Below are 12,500 nucleotides of genomic sequence, written 5' to 3' on the forward strand. Positions count from 1 at the left end.
TACAAAAGCCGGAAAAATCAATTAGAAAATGTTTCAGGTGGGGAGTTGCTGCCATTGTTTAAGGCTTTGGTACGAGCTGGAATCACAGTGGACTTTAGGTTTTATTCACTCATGAATGATGTTGCTGTTTTTTTGTCTCGTTGGTGCTTCACTGATGCTTTGTGTTTGTTTGTTGACGGGCAGCTCTGTTTTAACCCTGTGTTTCTGTGAGGATTTACATGCTGTCTATGTGTCAATATGTTGCATTGATTCATGATCTAGTCAGGTATGTTATGCTAAAAATGTCCTTTATTTATGGAAAATAAAGGTGCTTAAAAATCAAAATCAATCTCTCTCTCTCTCGTTCCTGCAGGCACGCGCTGCATTGCCTTTCTCTCTCTCTCTCTCTCTCTCTCTCTCGCTCTCTCTCTCTCTCTCTCTCTCTCTCTCTCTCAGAATCAGAATCAGAATCACTTTTATTGCCACATATGCAAGTTACATACAAGGAATTTGTCTTAGTGTCTGTATGCAGCGTAGCGGTTACATCAATATACAGAGATAAGAAGTAGGAAGATAACTAAGACAATCGCAAAGTTGCAACTGCAATCAAATCAAGTAGGAAATATATACAATATGTACATGAGTGGTGAAGTTTACGGTTCAATTATCATCACACGGTTAGGGTTAGGGTTAGGGTTCTCTAACCCTAGTTAGAGAACAGGGTTAGGGTTCTCTAACTGGTTAGGGTTCTCTAACCCTAACATCTTACACGGTTCAATTATCATCTGTGGATGATAAATATGAATTTACGTTGGATTTACAGACTGAGTTAAATCTATACGTTAAATAGGCAGTGGATTTACATGAATTTACAGTCAGAGTTAGATAAGAGTTTACATTGAATGTACATGAAATTTACAGGCTAAGTTATAGGCTCTCTCTCTCTCTCTTTCTCTCTCTCTCTCTCTCTCTCTCTCTCTTTCTCTCTCTCTCTCTCTCTCTCTTTCTCTCTCTCTTCTCTCTCTCTCTCTCTTTCTCTCTCTCTCTCTCTGAAGGCCCGTTTGGCAATGTAAAAAATCTGTAAATAACCGTTGTTATTTTGAAATCTTCAGAAGAGAGTGAAAAACAAAACAAAGAAAAAGGGATAAAATATAATAGAATAAGATAGAATAGAATAAAATATTGATATAATATAAGCAATAAGCAAAAACGAGACATTTTGTTACTCATTAATTCTCTCTCTCTCTCTCTCTCACTTCCTGCAGGCACGCGCTGCATTGTTTTCTCTGTCTCTCTCTCGCTCTCTCTCTCTCTCTTTCTCTCTCTCTCTCTCTCTCTCTCTCGCTCACTCTCTCTCTCTCTCTCTCTCTCTCGCTCTCTCTCTCTCTCTCTCTCTCTCTCTCTGATGCTGCTAAATGGGAAGGCAATGTATAAATACTGTGTAAGCTCTAAACAAAAACCTGCTGAGTGGGAGAACAGACAGTGTGGAGAGAGAGAGAGACTGAATGTGCAGGATGACTGTAAACATGTGGAGGGTGTTTTATAAAGCACCATTAAACCTCTTCTAAAGCCACCTATTTCTGAAGAAAATGGTGAAAACGACATACCCAAACTCAAATGCTTACTGTGGCTGAACCGCTAGGGTTACAGACAACTGCCTGACCTTTTCTGAAAGGTAAGACTTTGACGTTTATGTTCCAACTGTCAGAATGACTCTATGTCGGGAGGTACGGTGGTGCAGTGGTAAGCACTATCGCCTCACAGCTCAAAGGTCGTGGGTTCGATTCCCACCTGGACCGATGTGAACACTGAAGGAATGCGTGCCCGTCCGCATGTCCTCGAGTGCCCACCGCCCGGGTGGGGTCGGCAAAATGGCCTTTCTGTGTGGAGTTTGCATGTTCTCCCCGTGCCTCCCGGGGGTCTCCTTCATATAGGAACCCCCTTCACAAAAACATGCAACATCCTGGTTGCTTATGTGGTTCCTCCTCTGATCGTTAAGGGTGCCTGTTCAGAGGGAGGGGAACTGGTTGGAATAGCGTGAACCTCCCACGTGCTATGTCCTACCGGTGAAGCTTCCTCTGGCAGGTGAAAAGAAGCGGCTGACTTTGACTGCCCATGTCTCGGAGGAAGCATGGAATCAGTCTCGGCTCTCCCCAGATCGGCAGAGGATGGAGTAGCAACCAGGATTGAGTAATTCAAATGAGCACTAAAACGGGGGATAAAATGGGATAAAAAAATCGGGGAAAAAAAAAAGAAAAAAAAAAGAATGACTCAATGGCTCTGTCTGTAACGCAAGGAAACGAGGAATTAAGGTGGCAATTCTAGGTAGGAAGTTGTCATTTTTATGTTTTAGGCTGTCTGAAACCAGTTTTATACAAAAGGTGACTGAATTTGCAACCTTTCCAGGTACCTATTTTGGCCCAATTCGTAAGGAACCATCAGTGGTACCTTTGGTGGGTTAGGGTATACCATGATGCATTGCGACCCTTCCAATCGACGAAGAAGAATGACGCTCTTCCCCCGGAATTTCCGTTAATGGCGGCGCCCAGAAAACCTACCGCATCAGAAAAAAGCTAAACAACTATTGGCTAAATAACGAACATCATCACTTTCTTTGGATTTTTATTTTAGCATGGTCAATAACGTCAACCATTACTTCATTTTACTGCGACAGTTTGTTATTAGGGTGTCTGAAAAGTCACTTTTGCGGGTCAGTAGGAAACGTCCTACTTGACTGCGATCTGGACAGCCTAGCAAGGTTCCTAACCAGGTTGCGCAGCAGCCAGCCAGGACTACAGTAACGTTAACGTAACTACGCAAGCAAGCCGAATAGCAGCATGGCAGACGACGGTGCGTTCACCTTCAAGTGTAAGTTGAGTTTAACTTTTTAACCGTGCTTTATTAAATGATTAGCTGTCATAACTTAGGTACTCGTTTGTTGGTGAATATGTAACGTTTCCTGTAACGTTATATCGATAGGAAGAAATCATTTAGGTAACGTTATGCACGTGTTGTTAACGTTAGCTACCAGTATGCAGTCATGTTTTGGATTTTTAGCTAGTGGCAGCGACCGTCCGTTTGCTGTTGACACTGGCAACTGATTTATTTTATAGGGACAAAACAAGATACAGCTAAGCTGATCAAGTCCAGGATGCAGCACAGCCAAGTTTTCACGGGGGGCAGGAATTCGGCCTGCGATGGATGGAAGTAAGTTACACACCTAGTACTGTTGTACTGTACAACAGTGAACACCACCGATTATTATGCTCTGGGTGAAGCTTTAGGAAGGACAGAATAGCCAGTAACGTTATGCCCATTTCTCCTGAAACTAGGGTTACTTGTCAACATATGCCATTTCTCCTTGCCATAGTAGACCTGAGTGTATAGCACACTAGCAACACCCACGTTGTAAGTTAAATCATTGGTTTTACTACATTTATGTGATATTCTGTTTGTGTTTTGTGTATGTGTGTGTTTTGCAGACAAGTACTTGCTGAGATTGGGCTGGAGGGTAAAGTTGATTGGAAAACTGCCCACAAGAAATGGGACAACCTGAAGACCCATTACAAGGTATTCATTGTATAGAGCAGTTGTTCTCAAATGGGGGTCCGGGGACCCCCAGGGGTCCGTGGCACTTTGCAAGGGGGTCCGCGAAAAAGTTTTCAGGAAAATAAAAATAAAAACGTTTTTGTTGTTGCAAAAGCTTCATAGTTCAACGGAAATATGTTATGCTTTAAATCTAAAATGGTTCAAATGATTACATTCTAATCTAACAAACCTATCAATTTAAAAGTCGAGCACGTTACCGTGGAAACAATAAAGCTTAGCCCAAAATCACAAATCAGAATGAGGGGGTCCCCGGTATATTTTCTATCTTGTAAGGGGTCCTTGGCTGAAAAACATTTGAGAACCTCTGGTATAGAGCATTAGCCACAGGCCACCCTATGTCAGTACTGCAACGCAAGTGTCTTTTGTTTACTTTATGCACTGTTGTCTAGAAACTGAAGGATCCACCAACCGGTAGTGGTACGGACCGTGGTGAAGCCACACCGGCCACCTGGCCTTGGTACACCCTGATGGACCAGGCCCTGGGGAAGAAGCATTCGATTACGCCTGCGGTGGTCCGGGCCACGTTGCCATTGGAGGGTGTGCCAAAGCCAGCAGCTGGACAGGAGAAAGGCGATGGAGCACAGGAGGAGGAGGCGGAGGCTGGAGGGTCAGGAGGTGGAGAGAGAGAGGCAGGAGAGCCAGAAAGACCACAAGAAATGGCCCCGGCCCCAGCACAGAGGAAGCGGCGTCGCCTCGCCGATCTGATTGAGGAGGAGATGGAGCGTGAACGAGAGAGGCAGGCGCAGAGGAGGAGGGATGAGGCAGAGCGATCCGATAGACTCTTCTCTATCCTAGAGAGATTTATGGATAGGCGTTGAGCATTTTCTTTCTAACTTATTTTTAGTTTAAAGGAGAATATTTAATCCAGAAGTGTTGGTACACAGGTAACCTCAGGTTTACATACAATGTACAACTTCAAATACAATAAGAGACACGGGCAGGAAAAACGCAACGCGTTTCAACCTCACTGGGTCTTCGTCAGCCTTCAGCCTGATGAAGACCCAGTGAGGTTGAAACGTGTTGCGTTTTCCTGCCCGTGTCTCTTATTGTATTTGAAGTTGTACATTGTATGTAAACCTGAGGTTACCTGTGTACCAACACTTCTGGATTAAATATTCTCCCTAAAAAGTAACCAGTAAGCTCCTTTTTCCACTTTTGATTCTATGTTGACTTTGAGCTTGCTTGCTGCCACTTTCTCTGCTCCTAGTTTAAAGGAGAACAATGCTGATTTATTTTGCACATGATCTCAGACATCTGAAAACTGCAAACAGTTTTGCAGGCATTCATTTAGGTTGACATTTATTGAGAGTTGGTCTGTGTTCATTTGTGGAGGCAGTGAAGTCATTCATGGACAAATGACATCACTCACTTGAACTCAAATTAACTTTAAAATCTGTCAAACTAAATGAATGCCTGCAAAATTGTTTAGAGTTTTCAGACATTTGTGAGATCATGTGCAAAATAAATCAGCATGGTTTTTCAGTGAAGTTCTCATTTGCATTTTGTTTCATAAACAATGCAGATTGATCTCACACATATCTGACAACTGTAACCAATTCTGCATGCATTTATTTAGACAGTTATTGAGAGTTGATCTGTGTTAAGTTGTGGAGGCAGTGTTGTCATTAATGACATCACTCAACTTAACTCAAAATCAACTGTCAATAACTGTCAAATGAATGCCTGTGAAACGGTTTAGTTTTCAGATATTTGTGAGATCTTGTGCAAAATAAATCAGCATGGTTTTTCAGTGAAGTTCTCATTTGCATTTTGTTTCATAAACAATGCAGATTGATCTTGCACATGATCTCACACATATCTGACAACTGTAACCAATTCTGCATGCATTTATTTAGACAGTTATTGAGAGCTGATCTGTGTTAAGTTGTGGAGGCAGTGTTGTCATTAATGACATCACTCAACTTAACTCAAAATCAACTCTCAATAACTGTCAAATGAATGCCTGTGAAACAGTTTAGTTTTCAGATATTTGTGAGATCATGTGCAAAATCATTCAACCTTTTTTTTTCCTCTCTGAAGGTCTCGTTTAAGATGATTTCATGTTGGTCTTTTGACCTTTTACTTAGGTTGAATCAACCCAGTTCTGTATCTACAAATGTGTGATTTTTCACCCAAGCCTTGTTTTTGTAGTAGTTCAATAGCTTAGCAGTTGAAAAATTTCAGATATGACAAACTTAGTCTGTTTAAAATGAAAGAAAATACTGTTGAAATAAGTTAGACAAGGACCTAACTGTATTGTTTTCTACCATGTTTTGGAAAATAAACACGTTTTGTTAAACCAGCAAATTGCTCAATTTCAAATATTACAGCAAACTGAAACTCAAATATTGCAACTGATTAAATCATGTTTATTATACAACCCATTTACAAACTATTTACAACAAATTTAATAAGAATTACTATTTACAATAATACAAGGTCACCTGTGGTTTGTATCCAAACTGAGGAGAACAGAGAGGCAGAGCCTCTAGCCAGCAGCTCAACTGAACAGATGAAAACATAAGCTGATGGAGAGGACTGTGGAGTATCAGAACCAGCCAGGATCTTAGATCCAGCTAGTAATTTACAACCAACTCGTGATGACAAGACTTCAGACTCTTCTGAACCGGAGACTGAACACAGTGATGAAGAATGGATGGAAACTAGTGAACCTTATTCAGGTTTAGACTCACAGAAAAACAGTGAAGTTCTTAGGAAGAAACACGTCAGCTGCTCAGATTGTGGTAACATTTTTTGTGATAAAGCACAGTTGAAAAGACACATAATAGTAACAACAAATTTAGGAGAATTAGCAACACAAACAAGTGAGGGGGTACTACTCGCATGGCAAAACAGCTCAAGGGGTACACAAAACAAAAAACCCTCAACTGAAAATGGGTTCTCAGTGCCGTGCGTAGCCATGTCCACCGACCACACCCTGGAGAGCGCTAACTTGTGCTGACAGACGGTCACGCAGGCCGTTCCCGTTCATCTCTCCGGCGACTTGTGCCTCGCCCTCGTCATCATCTTCAGCAGGGTCTGGCACATCTTCCTCCTCCATGACGTCACCCACTCCCAGGCAGATGTTGTGCAGCGTGGCGCATGCCATGATGACATCAGGAACAAAGGTGGAGTGTACCTTAGAGTGAAAGCAAAGATTAATTCAAGGATAATGTAGTATTTTCTTTGAATTTGCTCACTTGCTGCTGTCATTCTCACAGTTTGTCAGCAATGAAAAAGAAAATTACCTCCAGGGCCTGCAGGAAGATGGCTCTCCACCGGGTCTTCATCATTCCAAAGGCTCGCTCGATGATGCTGCGAGCCCTGGCATGGTGGGTGTTGAAGCGCTCCCTCTCTACACCTCTGACAGGTCTCCTGAAAGTAGGGATGCACCGATATGAACATTTTGGCTGATACCGATATTAACATTGCTGTTATAGCCGATATTTACGATCTATATAAAAACACATTTCCATGATAATCAAATTTGGTATATACCGGTACTGAAAAAACATGTAAACACTGATTTTGAAAAAGTAATGCATGTCTTTATTTGAAAAACATTTTGGAAAAGCCCATAAATCATAGATTTCCTGCATTATTTCCTCTCAATGTGAAAAGTTTTTTACGATAACAGATATTAACCTCTGACCGATACTGATTTGTAAAAAAAAAAACATCGGCTGATATCGATATGATTGCCGATATCGTGTACCTGAAAGGAGTTATAAGGGCCAGTGGTCGCTCCAAACAGGGGTAGCCACTGTCCCCGAGGAGGAAAGTGCCAGGGGGAGGGTAGGCAGAGCGGTAGATGGGACTTCGCCGCAGCACCCTTGCATCATGGACCGACCCCGGTGATCCCACATAGAGGTCCATGAACCGCCCCCTGCTGTCACACACCGCCTGCAGCTGGATGGAACAAAACATCTTTCTGTTCCTGTACAGGGGTTAAAGCAAGAAACACAAGAAAATATTATTATTATTATTATTATTATTATTATTATATCAAACTAAATGAACGACTTCAAAGCAGTTTACAGTTTTCTGATATAATACTGATGTTCTAATGATACAAAGCTGGTTGAAAATGGGCGGAGTGTTCCTTTAAGCCTTGCCTGTAGCATTGCGCGTCCTCTTCTCCAGGAGCCTTGATCCTAACATGACAGCCGTCAATCGCCCCACGGGCATTCCTGAACACTGGGTGCCTGGCCAGGCGAGCGAAGCCATCGCCGACTGCCCTGTGCTCCTCCTCCGTCTGTGGCAGACGGATCACCTGAGGGGCAACGCTGAGGAGTTCCCCCGCCATCCGGTGGACCAGCAGGTGGACTGTGGAGCGCGGGATGTCAAAAGCCCTGGATGTCACCCTATAGGTACAGATGGAGATTGAGACTGTCACGCGATAAAAGCAATATGTTACGAATGTATTATCGACTCGTCTTTCCACCAGATAATAGAAAAGTATTGATAGTGGTATCGATAAAGACTCACAGATCTTTAAGCCATTGAATTGAATTTATTTGCCACAATATGCAAGATTACATACGAGGAATTTGTCTTAGTGTTCAGTATGCCCGAAAATGTAATTAATATCAGTAAAAATTTACTACCCCATCCTTACCTGTAGGATGCACCAGCTGCCAGCCAAAAGAGGAAGACCAGCACTTCCAGCTCTGGTCCCCAGCCATGGTGCCGCTGAGGGTCCATTGTTTGGAGGAGGGCTGTGATGGACAGGATTCATACAGCTTTATACGAATAAAATTCAAGAACTAAAATAAAATATTTCCCAATCTTTCAACACTTTGTACGAACCCTGGATGGAGCCTCGGTGGAGCCGGAAGTCTGGACGTGTGTCCTCCCCGTCAAAGTATATGCGCAGAAGGGGCACGTGCATGTTAAGCCGGCAGTAGGTGGTCAAGATCTCCTGTTGGGGGAGGTGTACATTTTAAAACTGATGAAATCTGTTGAAAGTTTAAGCCGTTTATGTCAACCAATAATTTATTTGCCATATGCATACACATTTATTTATTTCCTATGATAAAAATGGGCCATGTGATTTTAAATGTCTATTTATGGTATTATCTTATTCTATAAAGAGTGACATATTAACCAAAGTATACAGTGGTGAACATTTAACCATCTCAATGTTAAATGTTTAATCAATTACTGTACCCATCTGTCTTCAATTGTATTAAATCCTAATACCTCAATTTACCAATCTGTGTTATAATTTATTAAACTGTGATTGATCTGAATTGAATTGAATCATGTAAACTATCTTGGTCGCTATCAGTCATGTGGGAATGGTGTGGGATGTGGTTCACCTATAGATAGCATCCTAGTTCGTCTTTGAGACATTTTACCCGCTAAATATGTGTTGGTGCAATGGCCTATACCCTGGGCACAAGTCAATAGCATACCGGTACTAACTTCACCACACCAGAGCATTCCAGCATCTGATACCAACTAGCGTGAATCAGTAAGCCACACAAACGAATGAATGAAAATGAGTGAAACACGTCCACACCGCACTTGTGCTTGTCAACAAAATGTAGCCTACACATTTAACCGTTACAAAAGGTGACATGTTGGTCAAGTATTGGCAATCATATTTTTTCTTTAAATTTCCTTATAAAGTTAGCTAGCAACTTCGCTAACTAACGCTAACACGTTAGCGTCATGCTAATGCTAGGCCTACCTCGTTTCGGTCTGTAGATGCAAGTGCTGCCCAACGCCTCAAACGTATCATCCTCACTCTGTCCTCTTCGGCCTCTTCCTCCGCCTGGTCATTGAAATAAAAATGAATAATAATACAAATAAAAATAAAAAGTATCTCCTCTTCTTCCATGGTAAGTGTGTGTGACAGTCTGGAACCCGCCAAGTCTTTTCAAGTCAACGCTGTTCTTCAGGAACCAGTGAACCCGTCTTCTTCTTCTTTTTCATTCAAGTTTCCGGCAGTGTAGACGTTACTAGGCGTATCACTGCCCTCTACAGGACAAGGATAAAACTGCTACCTTAAACCGTTAGGCTGTCTGAAACTAGTTATTTTTCAGTCACCTATTATTAAAATTAGCTACCTAATTAACCAGGTACCTATTCAGGTATCAGGTGATATTCAGTTTCCTTGCGTTACAGACAGAGCCTATGTCTTACTGACCCTGAGTAACACCAGCTCAAACACAGTGGTTGATTCTCACCTAGAATAAAAAAAACTTTTAGAGTGTAAACAGTTACCTGTGGTTGTTGTATTTATGGCTAGAAACCCAATGGAGACATAGCCACAGGCCTTACCATCCGGTTTAGCTTCACATTACGTTTAGAGAATCTCTTTTGATATCGCGAGGTTATCCATCTTGCAAGCAAGGTTAATAACTTCCGCTGTGTTGATCTGATCCCAAAAAGGAAGACATGGTTCGATGCGCAAGATTCAGACGATTAATTTGGTATGTAGCATGAACAGCATTCTTCAGAATTTACCACCTAATTCATCACGTTAATGACAGATGAACAGCAAAAAATCAGAAACGTAACGCCCGTGTTACGGTGCCAACAAGAGGTCAGGTCACGTGACCTGCAGTGGTGAATATTGAAGGGAGCAGTGGCAGTCAATAGTTTTGTCTCCAAGTTCAATCCAACATGTCTAACAACTGTCCTTTTTGTCAAGAACCAGAGTCTGTTTTTCACTGTTTTTTGGAGTGTAAAAGACTTGAAGTAGGCTACCGTTTGGAATTGTAGAATACGTGTTTGTCAAATGTGGTGGAGTTGGAGTGAAACTGCTTTTATTTTTGGTGCTGGTTATAAAAGGGCAAATGCAATGAAGTGGGAGCTGTTGAACTTTGTAGTGGGACAGGCCAAATTGTCAATTTACAAAAGCCGGAAAAATCAATTAGAAAATGTTTCAGGTGGGGAGTTGCTGCCATTGTTTAAGGCTTTGGTACGAGCTGGAATCACAGTGGACTTTAGGTTTTATTCACTCATGAATGATGTTGCTGTTTTTTTGTCTCGTTGGTGCTTCACTGATGCTTTGTGTTTGTTTGTTGACGGGCAGCTCTGTTTTAACCCTGTGTTTCTGTGAGCATTTACATGCTGTCTATGTGTCAATATGTTGCATTGATTCATCATCTAGTCAGGTATGTTATGCTAAAAATGTCCTTTATTTATGGAAAATAAAGGTGCTTAAAAATCAAAATCAATCTCTCTCTCTCTCGTTCCTGCAGGCACGCGCTGCATTGCCTTTCTCTCTCTCTCTCTCTCTCTCTCTCTCTCGCTCTCTCTCTCTCTCTCTCTCTCTCTCAGAATCAGAATCAGAATCACTTTTATTGCCACATATGCAAGTTACATACAAGGAATTTGTCTTAGTGTCTGTATGCAGCGTAGCGGTTACATCAATATACAGAGATAAGAAGTAGGAAGATAACTAAGACAATCGCAAAGTTGCAACTGCAATCAAATCAAGTAGGAAATATATACAATATGTACATGAGTGGTGAAGTTTACGGTTCAATTATCATCACACGGTTAGGGTTAGGGTTAGGGTTCTCTAACCCTAGTTAGAGAACAGGGTTAGGGTTCTCTAACTGGTTAGGGTTCTCTAACCCTAACATCTTACACGGTTCAATTATCATCTGTGGATGATAAATATGAATTTACGTTGGATTTACAGACTGAGTTAAATCTATACGTTAAATAGGCAGTGGATTTACATGAATTTACAGTCAGAGTTAGATAAGAGTTTACATTGAATGTACATGAAATTTACAGGCTAAGTTATAGGCTCTCTCTCTCTCTCTTTCTCTCTTTCTCTCTCTCTCTCTCTCTTCTCTCTCTCTCTCTCTCTCTCTCTCTTCTCTCTCTCTCTCTCTCTCTCTCTCTTTCTCTCTCTCTCTCTCTGAAGGCCCGTTTGGCAATGTAAAAAATCTGTAAATAACCGTTGTTATTTTGAAATCTTCAGAAGAGAGTGAAAAACAAAACAAAGAAAAAGGGATAAAATATAATAGAATAAGATAGAATAGAATAAAATATTGATATAATATAAGCAATAAGCAAAAACGAGACATTTTGTTACTCATTAATTCTCTCTCTCTCTCTCACTTCCTGCAGGCACGCGCTGCATTGTTTTCTCTGTCTCTCTCTCGCTCTCTCTCTCTCTCTCTTTCTCTCTCTCTCTCTCTCGCTCACTCTCTCTCTCTCTCTCTCTCTCTCTCTCTCTCTCGCTCTCTCTCTCTCTCTCTCTCTCTCTGATGCTGCTAAATGGGAAGGCAATGTATAAATACTGTGTAAGCTCTAAACAAAAACCTGCTGAGTGGGAGAACAGACAGTGTGGAGAGAGAGAGAGGCTGAATGTGCAGGATGACTGTAAACCTGTGGAGGGTGTTTTATAAAGCACCATTAAACCTCTTCTAAAGCCACCTATTTCTGAAGAAAATGGTGAAAACGACATACCCAAACTCAAATGCTTACTGTGGCTGAACCGCTAGGGTTACAGACAACTGCCTGACCTTTTCTGAAAGGTAAGACTTTGACGTTTCTGTTCCAACTGTCAGAATGACTCTATGTCGGGAGGTACGGTGGTGCAGTGGTAAGCACTATCGCCTCACAGCTCAAAGGTCGTGGGTTCGATTCCCACCTGGACCGATGTGAACACTGAAGGAATGCGTGCCCGTCCGCATGTCCTCGAGTGCCCACCGCCCGGGTGGGGTCGGCAAAATGGCCTTTCTGTGTGGAGTTTGCATGTTCTCCCCGTGCCTCCCGGGGGTCTCCTTCATATAGGAACCCCCTTCACAAAAACATGCAACATCCTGGTTGCTTATGTGGTTCCTCCTCTGATCGTTAAGGGCGCCTGTTCAGAGGGAGGGGAACTGGTTGGAATAGCGTGAACCTCCCACGTGCTATGTCCTACCGGTGAAGCTTCCTCT

General features: G+C 42.1%; 2 protein-coding genes across 2 annotated transcripts in view; both read right to left on the minus strand.

Moving 5' to 3' along the window:
- Positions 1–12,500, minus strand: part of LOC310779430 (NLR family CARD domain-containing protein 3-like) — a 65,818-nt gene that overhangs the window by 3,547 nt on the left and 49,771 nt on the right. The window lies entirely within an intron of this gene.
- Positions 6,491–7,516, minus strand: LOC310780218 (putative nuclease HARBI1; the record flags this gene model as incomplete). Its single annotated transcript, XM_083640801.1, has 3 exons — positions 7,304–7,516; positions 6,837–6,963; positions 6,491–6,727 (listed from the first exon to the last, which is right to left on the minus strand). The coding sequence occupies exons 1-3, from the start codon at positions 7,513–7,515 to the stop codon at positions 6,491–6,493; spliced, it is 576 nt and encodes a 191-aa protein (XP_083496927.1). The 5' UTR covers position 7,516.

Source organism: Poromitra crassiceps, assembly GCF_964638095.1.
Source record: "Poromitra crassiceps genome assembly, chromosome: 7".
Lineage (NCBI taxonomy): Eukaryota > Metazoa > Chordata > Actinopteri > Beryciformes > Melamphaidae > Poromitra > Poromitra crassiceps.